The 16970-nt window shown below is 42.5% G+C and overlaps 2 protein-coding genes across 2 annotated transcripts in view; both read right to left on the reverse strand.

Moving 5' to 3' along the window:
• The window catches only part of LOC308155790 (uncharacterized protein), a gene marked incomplete at both ends in the record, with an annotated part of 46040 nt that overhangs the window by 22084 nt on the left and 6986 nt on the right, over nucleotides 1-16970 (reverse strand). The window contains one exon of the mRNA XM_080529163.1: nucleotides 9957-12393. Within this exon, the coding sequence (XP_080385289.1) occupies nucleotides 9957-12393 (2437 nt within the window). The remainder of the gene's footprint in view (nucleotides 1-9956; nucleotides 12394-16970) is intronic.
• On the reverse strand, nucleotides 1232-7493 carry LOC308154816 (uncharacterized protein; the record flags this gene model as incomplete). The annotated part of the gene is made up of 2 exons (XM_080528035.1): nucleotides 1232-3693; nucleotides 5045-7493. The coding sequence occupies 2 exons, from the start codon at nucleotides 7491-7493 to the stop codon at nucleotides 1232-1234; spliced, it is 4911 nt and encodes a 1636-aa protein (XP_080384161.1).

Raw genomic sequence — 16970 nt, forward strand, 5'->3', positions numbered from 1 at the left:
GACGTCCCACTGATACTGCGATTCGGTCTCTTCCAGCTCTGTGCATCGTATGGCGCTGTGGCTGTGGGAATGACTAGATCTCTTTGTACAGTTCAGCATGCTATTGGTGCAGACTGCTCCAATAGATCATACAAGGGAGCACTAGTGGTCCTTAAGGAAACAGTACCGATTATAATGTTGGAGTGAGAGGAGGTAGCATTTCAGCTTCAATCTGAATCTGTTCTTTCTATACTGACATACTGAATGATATTTGATTGACTGGTTGATTTATTTTCGTTTGTCTAATACCAAATCAAATTGATTTGTAAAAACTAAGGCACACATGTAGTAATGGATGCAGGAATCAACTGCGGGTAAATTCAGCTGTGACCTCCCATTAAGGATAGAGAGACACATTTCCCAAATTTCGTTGCCCCCTCCCAAATTTCGTTGTTTGGTACCTGTACTATATCAATGACAATAAAGACCATTCATTCATTCATTCATTTATTCATTCATTCATTCATTCATTTATGTACACGTGTCCAATACAATACAGGTTACAGGTATATGAGTTGTACTGGCCCAGCTGTACTGGGATTGTAACGATAATAAGGCCCAATATAATGACATTGTCATTAAACTCATAGGTATTGCCTAATGTGTAGGCTATACATTGTGTGAATACACTATTGTCATGACACACATCAAATGGAACGCAACTATGACTCGCATTGTTTCCGAGGCAATCCTCATATGATATACGTCACAAACACTTAGCCAATCATGTGCAAGATAAACCCATAGAACTATCACATAAAACCATGACAACCGGTTCTAACAACTAGGAATGCAACTTATCTCGTGGAACGAAACAGCCCATACTGCGATGCCAGCAAAGTAGCATAGAAAGTAATTTTAAAAATATAAATATGATATAATGGACTGGACACTAGTGGGGGGTGAATACATTTTAAATTTGTCGTGACTGACGGAGGATGCGTTTCCAATTCAGCACCTCAGTAGCAGACAGCATATAAGCGAGGGCGACACAGTGGGTATGGACATACATACAGAAGAAGCATGCTAGATACAAAGAAATGGACGCGAGGTGAAAACAACTTCTGATAAGAGGTAAGAGATTGTGCTCCAAACGAAAAAAATGACAACACATGATGAAAAACTAAGTTAGAACGAAAATGTATAGGCTACACGGAGACTATCCGAGATATGGTAATAGAAAACAAACACTTCAATGTGTCGATCTGCTCACCTGCTGGCTTTCAAACGTCCACGCGCTGTCAGGTAAGGAGGAGTCAAGCACGTTTATCACCTCGTTAAAGTCAGTGGTGCTGCTGGGCTTAACGAGGGTGAAATCACTGAACTCTGAGACTGGAGAGAGACACGACCTGAAGGACTGGCTCTGAGACAACATGTCCCCTCCCAGGACCTCCACATACTTAATAGGCCCGTCAGTGTTGAGCTGGATCTGAAGGTTTCTGTTGGGGTTCTTGTATCCGTCAGAGTCGCCCCGTCTGATGCAGCAACTCGAGTTGCTCCTTGTGTTTCTAACGCACTTCACTACTAAGATCAGAAACGTCAACAAAGACAACACGGAGACTGAAGCCAGAGAGATTATCAAATAAAACGTGATTTGATTGTTCTTTTTGGGCTCTGCTGTCTTCTGGCGTAGGTCAGATATCGGCTCGTTGAGCCTGTCCTCTACCAGTATGTTGACAGTCACTGTGGTGGACTGGGCCGGCTCCCCGTTGTCCTTTATCTCTATAAGCAGCCTCTGAGAGGGGTCATCCTGCTCTGAAACAGCGCGTTTAGTCCTCACCTCCCCTGTGTAGAGATTCACACTGAACAGAGACATGTCTGTGGCCTCCGCCAGCCTGTAGGAAATCCAGGCGTTATGGCCCGAGTCAGCGTCCACTGCTGTTACCTTTGTGACCAGGTGGCCTGGTTTAGCGGACCGGGGCATATTCTGATGGGAGACGGAGCCCATGATAGCGGAGGGGTAAATAACAGCGGGGACGTTGTCGTTCTGATCCAGGATAAAAACATGAACCGTAGCGTTGCTGCTCAGGGAAGGAGAGCCGTGGTCTTTTGCCTGAACCTGGATCTGAAACACCTTCAGTTTCTCATAATCAAACGAGTGCATGCTGTAGATGCTGCCGTTATCTGAGTTAATATAAACATAAGACGAGACAGAAACGTCTTGTGTTTTAGAGTCTAATATAGAATACGAGATTTTTGCATTTTCTCCCATGTCTGGATCAGAGGTGGACACTGAACACAGTATAGATCCTGGGGTGCCGTTTTCTTTAGCATAGACAGTGTATGAAGGCTGGGAAAACACCGGTGAGTTGTCGTTGACATCAAGAACGCTGACAGTAATGATCTTTCTGGATGATAGAGGGGGTGATCCAGAATCAACTGCCGTTATCTCAATGATATACTCTGGATTTGACTCCCGATCCAAAGTGTGGTCGGTAACAAGCGCATAGTTATTAGAAACGGATGGTTTTAATGTAAATGGTATTCCTTGTGGTACCGTTAAAATTACTTTACCGTTATCTCCGGAGTCTAAATCTTTTGCGCTTATAAGAGCAACGACAGTGCCGATAGGTGCGTTTTCCCTAACTGGGCTAGGTTTAGATTTCAAAATGACCTCAGGAATATTGTCGTTAACATCTATTACATCTACCTCAACAGTGCACATTCCTTGCATTGCTAAAGGGCCTTTGTCAGTAGCAAGAACATCAAATTTGTAAAAGTCTGCTGTTTCAAAATCAAATTCTCCCGTTATGACGATCTCCCCCGTTTGTGAATCGATTGAAAATATGCGTTGCAGTAATTCGGGAGTATCTGGCTCAAAAGAATACACAACTTCGGCGTTGACAGCTTCATCAAGATCAACAGCTTTGACAGTCAAAACTACGGTCCCAATATGTGTGTTTTCCAGCAATTGTATACCATATAAAGATGTTTCAAATACCGGAGCATTATCGTTCTGATCAAGGACGCGAACGGTGATTTCTGATGTCCCCGATCTGGCAGGAATTCCACCATCAATGGCTGTCAGAAAGAGACTGTGTGTTGCAATGTCTTCTCTGTCCATCATCTTTCGTAAAACCATCTCAGGGACTTTAGTCCCATCCTTGTTCGTTTTGACATTTAAAGCAAAATGTTCGTTTTTACTGAGTGTGTAGGAGCGTATTGAATTTGACCCAACGTCAGGGTCCTGTGCTGATTTCAAACGAAATTTTACACCTGGCACTGTAGACTCTGCAATATTTAGGACATTCTGATTGTTTTGAAAAACTGGAGAATTGTCGTTTATATCCTGCAGCTCAATTTCAACACGATGAAGTTGCAGAGGGTTTTCCACTATAGCCTCTAAAAGCAACAGACAACTGGCGCTTTGTCCGCACAGACTTTCTCTGTCTATCCTCTCATTAACAATGAGCTCGCCTTTTCCCAAATCCACACTGAAATACTGCTTACCAGCCTCCGAGGCTATTTTCAGTTTACGATCAGAGATCTCCGATATTCCTAAACCCAGATCCTTAGCTATATTTCCAACAACGGATCCCACGTTCAGCTCCTCGGGAATGGTATATCGAGTATGCGCCTCTATTATATTCCACACGAGAAAGAACACCAGCGTCCGCAAATACAAATCCATCATTCCGGTTAGTAACCCCATTTCTATGAAAAAGTAGACTTGGTAGATGATGTTGTTTGTTATACATTGCAGGAAATGCAATAAGCTAAACAATGATCAAGGGATCATTCTCATAAACATTGTTTGTATGTGACGTCCCACTGATACTGCGGTTCGGTCTCTTCCAGCTCTGTGCATCATAGAGGCTATGGCGCTGTGGCTGTGGGAATGACTAGATCTCTTTGTACAGTTCAGCATGCTATTGGTGCAGACTGCTCCAATAGATCATACAAGGGAGCACTAGTGGTCCTTAAGGAAACAGTACCGATTATAATGTTGGAGTGAGAGGAGGTAGCATTTCAGCTTCAATCTGAATCTGTTCTTTCTATACTGACATACTGAATGATATTTGATTGCCTGGTTGATTTATTTTCGTTTGTCTAATACCAAATCAAATTGATTTGTAAAAACTAAGGCACACATGTAGTAATGGATGCAGGGATCAACTGCGGGTAAATTCAGCTGTGACCTCCCATTAAGGATAGAGAGACACATTTCCCAAATTTCGTTGCCCCCTCCCAAATTTCGTTGTTTGGTACCTGTACTATATCAATGACAATAAAGACCATTCATTCATTCATTCATTCATTCATTCATTCATTAATTTATGTACACGTCTCCAATAAAATACAGGTTACACGTATATGAGTTGTACTGGCCCAGCTGTACTGGGATTGTAACGATAATAAGGCCCAATATAATGACATTGTCATTAAACTCATAGGTATTGCCTAATGTGTAGGCTATACATTGTGTGAATATTTGTCATGACACACATCAAATGGAACGCAACTATGACGCGCATTGTTTCCGAGGCAATCCTTATATGATATACGTCACAAACACTTAGCCAAGCATGTGCAAGATAAACCCATATAACTATCACATAAAACCATGACAACCGGTTCTAATGCAACTTATCTCGTGGAACGAAACAGCCCATATATACTGCGATGCCAGCAAAGTAGCATAGAAAGTCATTTTAAAAATATAAATATGATATAATGGACTGGACACTAGTGGGGGTGAATACATTTTAAATATTTGTCGTGACCGACGGAGGATGCGTTTCCAATTCAGCACCTCAGTAGCAGACAGCATATAAGCTATGGGCGACACAGTGGGTATGGACATACATACAGAAGAAGCATGCATAGCTACAAAGAAATGGACGCGAGGCGAAAACAACTTCTGATGAGAGGTAAGATATTGTGCTCCAAACGAAAACAATGACAACACATGATGAAAAACTAAGTTAGAATGAAAATGTATAGGCTACGGACTCGGAGACTATCCGAGATAATAGAAAACAAACACTTCAATGTGTCGATCTGCTCACCTGCTGGCTTTCAAACGTCCACGCGCTGTCAGGTAAAGACGAGTCAAGCACGTTTATCATCTCCTTAAAGTCAGTGGTGCTGCTGGGCTTCACGAGGGTGAAATCACTGAACTCTGAGACTGGAGAGAGACACGACCTGAAGGACTGGCTCTGAGACAACATGTCCCCTCCCAGGACCTCCACATACTTAATAGGCCCGTCAGTGTTGAGCTGGATCTGCAGGTTTCTGTTGGGATTCTTGTATCCGTCAGAGTCACCCCGTCTGATGCAACAACTCGAGTTGCTCCTTGTGTTTCTAACGCACTTCACTACTAAGATCAGAAACGTCAACAAAGACAACACGGAGACTGAGGCCAGAGAGATGATCAAATAAAAGGTGATTTTACTGTTTTTCTTGTTGGGCTCTGCTGTCTTCTGGCGGAAGTCTGATATGGGCTCGTTGAGCCTGTCCTCTACCAGTATGTTGACAGTGACTGTGGTGGACTGGGCCGGCTCCCCGTTGTCCTTTATCTCTATAAGCAGCCTCTGAGAGGAGTCATCCTGCTCTGAAACAGCGCGTTTAGTCCTCACCTCCCCTGTGTAGAGATTCACACTGAACAGAGACATGTCTGTGGCCTCCGCCAGCCTGTAGGAAATCCAGGCGTTATGGCCCGAGTCAGCGTCCACTGCTGTTACCTTTGTGACGAGGTGACCTGGCTTAGCGGACCGGGGCATATTCTGATGGGAGATGGAGCCCATGATAGCGGAGGGGTAAATAACAGCAGGGACATTATCGTTCTGATCCAGGATAAAAACATGAACCGTAGCGTTGCTGCTCAGTGAAGGAGAGCCGTGGTCCTTTGCCTGAACCTGGATCTGAAACACCTTCAGTTTCTCATAATCAAACGAGTGCATGCTGTAGATGCTGCCGTTATCTGAGTTAATATAAACATACGACGAGACAGAAACGTCTTGTGTTTTAGAGTCTAATATAGAATACGAGATTTTTGCATTTTCTCCCATGTCTGGATCAGAGGTGGACACTGAACACAGGATAGATCCTGGGGTGCCGTTTTCTTTAACATACACCGTGTATGAAGGCTGGGAAAACACCGGCGAGTTGTCGTTGACATCTAAAATACGAACCGTAATAGTTTGTCTTGAGTTGAGAGACGGTGTTCCTGAGTCGGAAGCTATAATCTCCACAGCGTATTCTGGATGTGTTTCCTGGTCCAAACGTGCATCGGTAACCAACGCGTAATTATTAGACACGGATGGTTTCAAAGTAAATGGTAAACCGGGCGCTATATCAAGCCTGACTTTAGCATTATCTCCAGAGTCTGTGTCCTTGGCGCTTATCAAAGCAACAACAGTTCCGATAGGCGCGTCTTCCCTAACTGGACTAGGCTGAGACTTAAAAATGATCTCTGGGGCATTGTCATTCAAATCCATTATTTCTATATTAATACTACAGAGTCCCTGCATTGGAGGAGTGCCTTTGTCTGTTGCGAGAACATCAAATTTAAACGAATGACTCGCCTCATAATCTATCTCTCCCTGTATCGTTATTTCACCAGTTTGCGGGTCTACACGTAGCAGGTTCTGTAATGACTCTGCTGTGTGCGGTCCGAATGAATACACTATTTCACTGTTGGCTCCATCGTCACGGTCGACAGCTTTAACAGTGACACCGACCGTTCCTGGTAGTGCGTTTTCAACTACCTCGACGTCATATGTACTTTCTTCAAAAACAGGTGCATTGTCGTTAATATCTAGGACCCGAATAGTGATCTCTGCTGTCCCTGATCTGGCAGGACTCCCACCGTCTACGGCCGTCAGGATTAGACTGTGTTCAGATTGTTTCTCTCTGTCCAATATTTTTTCTAAAACTAATTCTGGGACTTTTGACCCATCTTTCTTTGTTTTCATGTCTAGCACAAAATGTTCATTTTTACTGAGTTTGTATGACCGTAATGAATTGGAGCCCACGTCGGGGTCTTGTGCTGATTCCAAACGAAATCTTGTGCCTGACATTGTAGACTCCGCAATATTAAGCACGTTTTTATTGTTTTGGAAAACTGGTGAATTGTCGTTTATATCCTGTATCTCGATCTCAGCACGATGGAGCTGTAATGGGTTTTCTATTATAGCCTCCAAAGGCAACAGACAACTGGCACTTTGTCCGCACAGACTCTCTCTGTCTATCCTCTCATTAACAATGAGCTCGCCTTTTCCCAAATCAACACTGAAATACTGCTTACCAGCCTCGGAAGCTATTCGCAGCTTACGATCGGAAATCTCTGATACTTGCAAACCAAGATCGTTAGCTATATTCCCAACAACGGATCCCACGTTCAGCTCCTCGGGGATAGTGTAGCGCGTCTGCGCTTCTATTGTATTCCATTGGAAAAAGGAAAGCAAAATCCCTTTCCATAGAAACACCGTTATCCTCATTAGAGTCCCCATTTCCATGAATATCGAATCCTTGGACGTGTTAAGGGTCCTGGTTTGTAATACATTGCAAGATAACCCACTATGGCCTAGTACATAGCTATTGTTAGAATAGTAAGGTGAACATAATTCGAATTCTCTGTCTTGTTTATGTGAGCGCAGCTCCCTTTCTCCCGAGCTCTGTGCATTGTATGGATTACGGTGCTGTGGCTAGGGGAGGGACTAGATCTCTCGGTTTAGTTCAGCATCTCATTGGATCACAGAGCTCCAATAGAGTACAACTGGGAGCAACTATGCAGTTTAAGAAACAGTGCAACAGAGGATGGCAAAGGCAATAGGCTTACCACAAGTCGGAAGATGCCATTTCCTGAATTGAAATGATAAATGATGCAAATTTAAGCCACATCATTTGAAACCCTGCATATCCTTAGACAGTGCAGTGTTGGCGGTCAGAGGTAAAGAAAATACGATGAGCCAATTATATACTGTAGATAAACAACTGACTGTCAGAAGATGATGGTTGGAAAAACCTGCTCAGTGCATGTTAGAATGTTGACAACGTGCGTTGCATAGAAATATCAATAATGATAACAGGCTGCCACATGACACGTATGGAAAGAAGAAGACAAAACTGCGAATAAAGCGATTGACAACAATTACTCATGTATCACTAAACACGAACAAACAGGACCTGGGGGCCATTCCACTAAAGGTGGCTTAGTATAGCGGCGATTGAATTAAATGCGGCGATCAGGCAACTCAAGATTGGAATTCAAGCCTCAGGTGATTCCTCGAACGAGGATCAGGCTTGTGTCATCAGTGTTCACAGAAGACAGGCTTACAAATCCTCGATATGGGCGCGTGCACGCAGACATAAAGAGCCCCGAAGAGTCGATCTGTCGAAATGAAGATACTCCACTCTGCAGGGGTACTACATTTGCGCAGCATTCCGAATTATTGATTTTTATGAAGACGGAAAAATAAGATGTAAAATAGTGCAATACTGCCGCAATGAACAAGGCGAGGGAAATGGTTTGGCAAGAAATTGCTGACAGGTCATACTAGCCCCAGTTATTGTTATATGTTCATATTTTAATAAATGAATATTAATACTGTGGTGATATCAGCAGCAGGCTACAAACCGTCATAACGCCACAATGGCATAGTGGTACTGACCGCTGCCATAGGATTTATTCGTCATTTTTAGATGTGGTTCGAATCCCTCTTCGGACACACTTTCTACTGCATTTCGTTGTCTGAATCTAATCTAAAATCTCATCTAAAATATAGTAATAGTAAGTATATAGGCTATAAAATGATGGTGCAGGCTAATTTACAAGAACTGACACGATTACAATGGTGTTTAAAGCCTTTCTGCGTAAATTATGTTCTTAAACTAGACCCTGGATTTGGCATATATTTTTTTTTCTTACGATTACTGATGGATAGATGATTCACTTAGACAGATATATATATATATATATATATATATATATATGTTGTAAATCGATTTGCATGAAGGCTTCGGTTAAATGTAAAAAAATAAGAAAAAAGAATGACTTAGTCAAGTCTCGAACACGCAACCTTTGGAACCGACGCTGGCTGCCTTAACCACTGCGCCAGCCAGACGCTGAGATGACAGCAATGCAAGTTGACATAATTACCTTTTTTTTTACACTCTTTTATTTATTGATCTATCGATCTATCTATCACACTTTCAAAATATCAAGTTATCTATCACACAATCAAACTATCGATCGATCGATCACACTTTCAAAATATCAAATTATCTATCTATCACACAGTCAACCTATCCATCTATCTGTCTCGTGTGAAGTGGGAACTAATATTTCCTAAAAGAGGAACTGTCGTTCGGGATGTAGTTTCCGCCTGTGAGCCTTTTTTGACGCGTGTCTTACTATAGCCAGTGTTTTAGCCTGGACCCGACCAGGCTAATTATATCTGACTCAGAAGGAGCTCAACCAAGCAGCTAATTATTTGAGCCACATTGATGGAACCGAACGCAAGCTAACATTATCGAGGCTTACAACTTTATCGAGGCTTAGAACTTTATCGAGCTTCGTGGAATAGGCCCCAGGTTTTCAGAGACTCGCCAAGCATTTCCGAGCAATTTCAAAACCATGGACAGCACCCCAGATGACGAAAACGTTTGACCAATTCAATACATGTGATATGCAAACACACCTTTCTCGGAACAACAAACACAAAGGAAGTGCATAATATTATGCGATTTCGATATATATATATGTATCTAAATCTAATATGAATATGCCTAATTATAACAATTGTTCACAGATTTTTTATATATATATATTAAAAAAATGTTTAAGATACCCGTGTAAACATGTATATGTAGCATGTATATCAACATCTAATTATGACATGAAACAGAAAACTAACTTAAAAAAGGAATAGCGAGTATATCCGTGTTAATATGATACAGTATGCTGTGCTCACCTGCTGGCTCTCGAACGTCCACGCGCTGTCAGGTAAGGATGAGTCAAGCACGTTTATCATCTCGTTAAAGTCAGTGGTGCTGCTGGGCTTAACGAGGGTGAAATCACTGAACTCTGAGACTGGAGAGAGACACGACCTGAAGGACTGGCTCTGAGACAACATGTCCCCTCCCAGGACCTCCACATACTTAATAGGCCCGTCAGTGTTGAGTTGGATCTGCAGGTTTCTGTTGGGATTCTTGTATCCGTCAGAGTCACCCCGTCTGATGCAACAACTCGAGTTGCTCCTTGTGTTTCTAACGCACTTCACTACTAAGATCAGAAACGTCAACAAAGACAACACGGAAACTGAAGCCAGAGAGATTATCAAATAAAACGTGATTTGATTGTTCTTTTTGGGCTCTGCTGTCTTCTGGCGGAAGTCTGATATGGGCTCGTTGAGCCTGTCCTCTACCAGTATGTTGACAGTCACTGTGGTGGACTGGGCCGGCTCCCCGTTGTCCTTAATCTCTATAAGCAGCCTCTGAGAGGAGTCATCCTGCTCTGAAACAGCGCGTTTAGTCCTCACCTCCCCTGTGTAGAGATTCACACTGAACAGAGACATGTCTGTGGCCTCCGCCAGCCTGTAGGAAATCCAGGCGTTATGGCCCGAGTCAGCGTCCACTGCTGTTACCTTTGTGACCAGGTGGCCTGGTTTAGCGGACCGGGGCATATTCTGATGGGAGATGGAGCCCATGACAGCGGAGGGGTAAATAACAGCGGGGACATTGTCGTTCTGATCCAGGATAAAAACATGAACCGTAGCGTTGCTGCTCAGGGAAGGAGAGCCGTGGTCATTTGCCTGAACCTGGATCTGAAACACCTTCAGTTTCTCATAGTCAAACGAGTGCATGCTGTAGATGCTGCCGTTATCTGAATTTATGTATATATAGGATGAGACAGAAACGTCTTCCACTTTAGAGTCTAATATAGAATAGGAGATCTTAGCATTTTCTCCCATGTCTGGATCAGAGGCGGACACTGAACACAATATCGATCCCGGGGTGCCGTTTTCTCTGACATAGACTGTGTATGAACGTTGAGAGAAAACTGGAGGGTTATCATTTATATCTCGAATACTCAGTGTAACGGTTTTCTTTGTAAACAACGGTGGGGACCCTGAATCAATTGCGTTTATGACAACATCATACTCCGAAAAGGTTTCTCGGTCTAGTGGCCCATTTGTCACTAATGCATAATGATTGGAAATAGGCTTCAGAGTAAACGGCGAGCCCGGGGTCACGTTTAACTTCACTCTGCCATTTTCACCAGCGTCTAAGTCTTTTGCGCTAATTAATGCAATAACCACCCCAGGGACAGAATCCTCTGGTATTGGACTAGTTAGTGACGTTATTATAATTTCTGGGGCATTATCATTAACATCAGCAACCTTTATTTTTACACTACATTTCCCCTCCATCCTTGGATTACCTTTATCTTTTGCCACGATATCGAATTTATGCAAATTAGCTTGTTCATAGTCAAGATGCCCTTTAACAATAACGTCTCCCGTCTGCGAGTTAACATCAAACAATGCCATTAATGTATCTTGCGTTTGGCCTGCAAAGAAATACTCGATCTCTCCATTTGCTCCCTCGTCAGCATCGGTTGCTTTAACGTGTACAACCTGAGTGCCAATTTGTATATTCTCAGGAAAGGAAACTTCATAAAAAGGTATTTCAAACTGGGGCTCGTTATCATTAATATCCAGCACCATAACTGTGATTTCAGATGTGCCAGATCGCGCTGGATTCCCACCATCGACAGCGGTTAGCACAATCTTATGAACTGCCTGCTTCTCTCGGTCAAGTGAAGTCTTCAGCACAAGCTCAGGGATTTGTATGCCATCTTGGGTCTTAACATTCAAAACAAAATTGTCATTATCACTGATAGAATAGGCCCGTAACGAGTTAGAGGCTACGTCAGGATCATGTGCGCTTTCCAATGGGAACTTGGCACCGGGATTAATCAGTTCGGCAATTTTTAAAATGCTCTCACTTGTAAGAAAACTTGGAGAATTATCATTAATATCTTGTACTTCGATATCAATGTGGTGCAGCTGTAATGGATTTTCAACTACAACCTCCAATGCTAACAGACAGGGAACATACTCTCCACATAAGTCCTCTCTGTCGATTCTCTCATTGACAACCAGTTCACCTTTTCCCAAATCCACACTGAAATACTCCTTACCAGAATTAGAAGCTATCCGCAGTTTACGATCAAATATCTCAGAGGTTCCCAAACCCAGATCCTTGGCAATATTTCCAACAACAGAGCCTTGTTTTAATTCCTCGGGTATGGTGTAGCGAATTTGAGCCTCTATTGTATTCCACAGGAGTACACAAAGATACATCCACAACCATTGCCTCCTCAAATGGTCTCGAATCCTCATTGTCCTTTGTTCCATTACACCACCTTGTCACAGTAATCTTCACATATACACAATATGATATTCATTAAGATCGTTTTCAGCATAGAACATTGAATGCACATTTCCAATGAATGAAATTGAATTGTTTCCAGTCAATAAAAGCGTATCTCTCAGCTCTGGACATTGTCAGGGTTGCGATGCTGTGACTGTGAAGAGGGAGTAGATCCCCTTGTAGGGCTCTGTTCAGCATTGGTACAGAGCACACCCTAGTACAACCAATCACACACTGACTAGGTTCTGTCTTAAAGGCACAGTATGTATTCACTAGTGTAGAAGCAGATGAGTAGTCACTCGTACTTCAATTGACATTTAATAAAGGGACTAAATCAACATTTATTCATCAAGGTATTCCATTTATTTCCATTATTGTCTAATAATAACAACCGTATTATGATCATAATAATATTGTTAATCATAGGAAGCAACACTTTATCCCATCAACCCCTCTGTTTACTGTACTGTTTCTGCCGTCGTGTGGCAACAAGAGGGAAGTGCAGCCTGTTTGTTCTCACAGCCCTCGTGATGAACAGAGACCATGTCTCTCATCCTCACACACACACACACGTCAGCTCAGTACGGTAGTCGGGCTGTGTCTGAAAGGATCAGGGGGAGGGGGAGCGAGTGAGGCAACTAAGAGATTGATGTTCTTTGACACACAAGTCACACAAGATCAAGTAGATACCTGTACATATGAAGCACCATATAATGAGAGAAAAAATACACATGAAACCCCCACAAAAGAGGAAGCTGTAATTACAGTAGGCGACAGAGGAGGCTTAATGAATTATGTATGAACATTATCTCCCTTCTGCCAGTTCGACAACACATAATTTGCCTCAAGTAATATTTCAGAGCAATAATCAAGTAGCAGATTATGACCCACTTTTATAGCATGAGACCGTCCAATCCCTGCAAGGGGCTGCGCTGTGAGGTCGACAAGGCAATGCGTGCTGACAGAGCGGAGCGTTTCAGCACCACGCGGGTGGACAGCGCCACACAGGCGGAGAGCCAATGCTGGTGCATGCGCCGCAGAAATACTAAACCATGATGGCGGCATAGACAATGCGCACTATTTCCTCTCACTGAAGAGGAAAACACGAGCGATCTGAAAAGCGACTTTCTGTGATACGTTGCTACGTATAGTTTGACAACATTCTGGAACACATAACACACAACATTCCTCTTTATCAAGCAAAGGATTTCCATTGGCACATACATATTGTTCATTATAGAGATTCAGGATGATTTATTTACAGCTCATTGATATGTGCTCCTTCCTTTCGTGTGTGTGTGTGTGTGTGTGTGTGTGTGTGTGTGTGTGTGTGTGTGCGCGCGTGCATGTGCATGCGTAGATAGATAGATAGATAGATAGATAGATAGATAGATAGATGTCCAATGGAATACAACCACAGTAAAGAAAGTATCTGCACTATTTGCACCATGCTGATCTCTATACATAATGTTTACACAGTTCTCATTTATTTGTATTTATATTTTTTAAACTGCAATGTCCAGCCTGTTTTTATTTTAGGTTATCTTTAATTACCTGTATACTATATATACATTGATCTTCTCACTTGCTTTGGCAATGTAAAAACAATGAAATGATAATGATAAATGATGAAAACAAATAGATAGATAGACAGAAAGACAAACAGATTGACAGATATACACTACATATCCAAAAGTACGTGGACAATTATGGTTTGGGGCTGTTTTTGATGGTTTGGGCTAGGCCCCTTAGTTCCAGTGAAGGGAAGCTTCAGCATATAATGAGATTCTAGAGATTATGCTTCCAACTTTGTGGCAACAGTTTGAGGAAGGCCCTTTCCTGTTTCAGCATTACAATGCCCCCATTCACAAAGAAAGGTCCATAATGGCATGGTTTGCCGAGTTTGGTGTGGAAGAACTTGACTGGCCTGCATAGAGCCCTGACCTCAACCCCATCAAATACTTTGGGATGAATTGAAACGCTGACTGCGAGCCAGGCCTTCTTGCCCCATTATCAGTGCCGACCTCAGTAATGCTCTTGTGCTCTGAATGGGAGCAAATCCCTCAAACTATGTTCCAAAATGTAGTCAAAAGCCTTCCTAGAAGAGTGGAGGTTGTTATAGCAGCAAAGGGGGGGACCATATTAATGCCCATGGTTCTGGAATGAGTCAACAACTAAACATATGTTCAGACTTTTATTCTGAAAATGTTAAATAAATGTAAAGGTTGTTGAAAATCAATGACACACTCACTAGTCAAGCCAAAATATTGCAATGCAATGGATTCAGTGAGTAATCCCCGACTACTACCTAGTTAGTGTAGTGGGGATTACTCACTGAATCCATTGCATTGCAATAGTATCCACATATTTTGGGGCATGTAGTGTATAGATAGATAGATAGATAGATAGATAGATAGATGTACATTATGCTCTTACCTGGTATGAGGGACGCAGAGGCAGCAACGACATGAAAAAAAAGGAAAAGAAACACTTGTTAGATAAGGACAGGGACTGCATATAACTTGGCATACTTACCCAATTGAAATGAGTTGAGATTTAGACCCATCTGATGCTCATGTCAGTGCCATACTCACCAGGGTATGTTTTTATCACTGTAAGAGAAAGTAGCTGATCTAGCTCCAAGATAAATTGGACATCACTGTACATTGTTCATATACAGTATTTATGCAGTGTAGTTTCAGGATTCAAACCATAGCTTCATACCAATATCTTTACCCTCTAGTTTGAAAATGTCATTACCACACTTATGTAAATACAACAATATCAGTCATCATCATCATCACCACCGCCACCACCACCAAACACCTGCTCCCCCACAGTCATATTCAATCTGTGTCCACACACACACACACACACACACACACACACACACACACACACACACGTAAATGCACTCCACTCTAAAAAGACATTCAGAGAGAGATTTGGTGCACATCACAAAGCCACATATACACACAAACAAACATGTCTCCTCCTCCCCCTGCCCCTGCCCCACTGCAGCTCTGTGCAAGTAAAAATGGACACGTAGCCAACGACAGGGGTCGCTTTCCTTGGTCTCTGCACATTAATACACCATCTTTCTATCAAAAACCCTAATTCTCAACTGCATCCCCCCACAGGTTCTGAGCGAATGGTACAGTCTTCATGATGACTCAGCCAGTCGTCATGGCAACACATCCCACCTCTTGATCAGAATATTAATGCATGTGTTTCTGTGTTGTACAGAGAGGGGTGGGGTGGGAATGGAAGCTGTCTACATGCACAGACACACACCTGAATAGATGTTAGAGTATGTTAGAGAGTGGGGATGTTCTCTCTACATGCTAAAGTATCTTCAATGATGAAATTGAATAGCACATTCTCCTGGCAATTCTATATTTATTTATATTAACACAGTTTTAGACACAACAAACCTGACAGCCAAGTGAAACACAGTCTCAGTAAAGTATTATATCATCCTAAAGAAGGACTGATTTACCAGATGTATGGATCTTGTATGTCACTGTACTGAGCTGCTATAGTAGGCAAAGGGGAAAAGGAAGAGAGGGGGTGTGACTGTGTGTGGGCGGATGTGTGTGTATGTACTGCACAAACTGACATCCGAAGACCACACTTTGAGTGGACTCAAGTGAAACAGGAGCCTCTGCTGCAGTTAAACCTGTCTCCCACAGGCCTCCTACTGCTGCTGCATGAGGAGCAAGACCTCCCCCCTCCCTCTGTCTCCACAGACTGCACCACCAGGCTGCCCTCCAGTCATTGGCTGCTTAACAGGAAATGTATGAAAACCTGGACCAAACACAGTAGGACACCGAGTGCTGTAGTATCTGTACTTGTATACTGTCATTGTATATCACTTACAGTAGCATCTATTTCCATTACCATTGTCTGTGTATCATTCATTACACCTATTGTCTAGTCTTTAGCATGTGCTATAGAATACATAAATAAGTGTCCCAAGTTCAACTTAAACATGTAGCATACATATAGTTTACACATACACTTGAGCTATGCTTAAAAGCAGTACATTAATATATAGATGGATAGTTTAGTAAAGTAGTACAATAACTCTCTAATGATGTGCTTTGTGGCTATGTAAGTCCAAGTTTATACATATGTATGATTGGATAACTGCTTATGGGTGCACTGGGGTTATGGCAGAGTAGTTGATGGGTACTTACAGTGTAATAGAACACAACGTACAGTACACACTGGGTCAATATTATAAAGCAGTAAACAGCACAGAGCAGTTAGAATATATTCAAGCCAAAGCACTTCAGTGCTGTTGTAACGAAAGTGCCCTTCCCACTTCCTGCCTTCATGATATGTTGCGTAACTAAAGGGTTAGACTGACCTATTATTACACATGGTATTAGTGGGATAATAAACAATATAGAATGTTATGTCAGCTCTGCTAATCATCTCTCCCTTATCCCCCCCCTCCACACACACATGCACATACATACACACACACACACACACACACACACCTAGATATACTGTACATATTCAGTGTGATAGCTGTTGTTCTG

This window comes from Nansenia antarctica (genome assembly GCF_963989245.1).
Source record: "Nansenia antarctica genome assembly, chromosome: 4".
Taxonomy (NCBI): Eukaryota; Metazoa; Chordata; class Actinopteri; order Argentiniformes; family Microstomatidae; genus Nansenia; species Nansenia antarctica.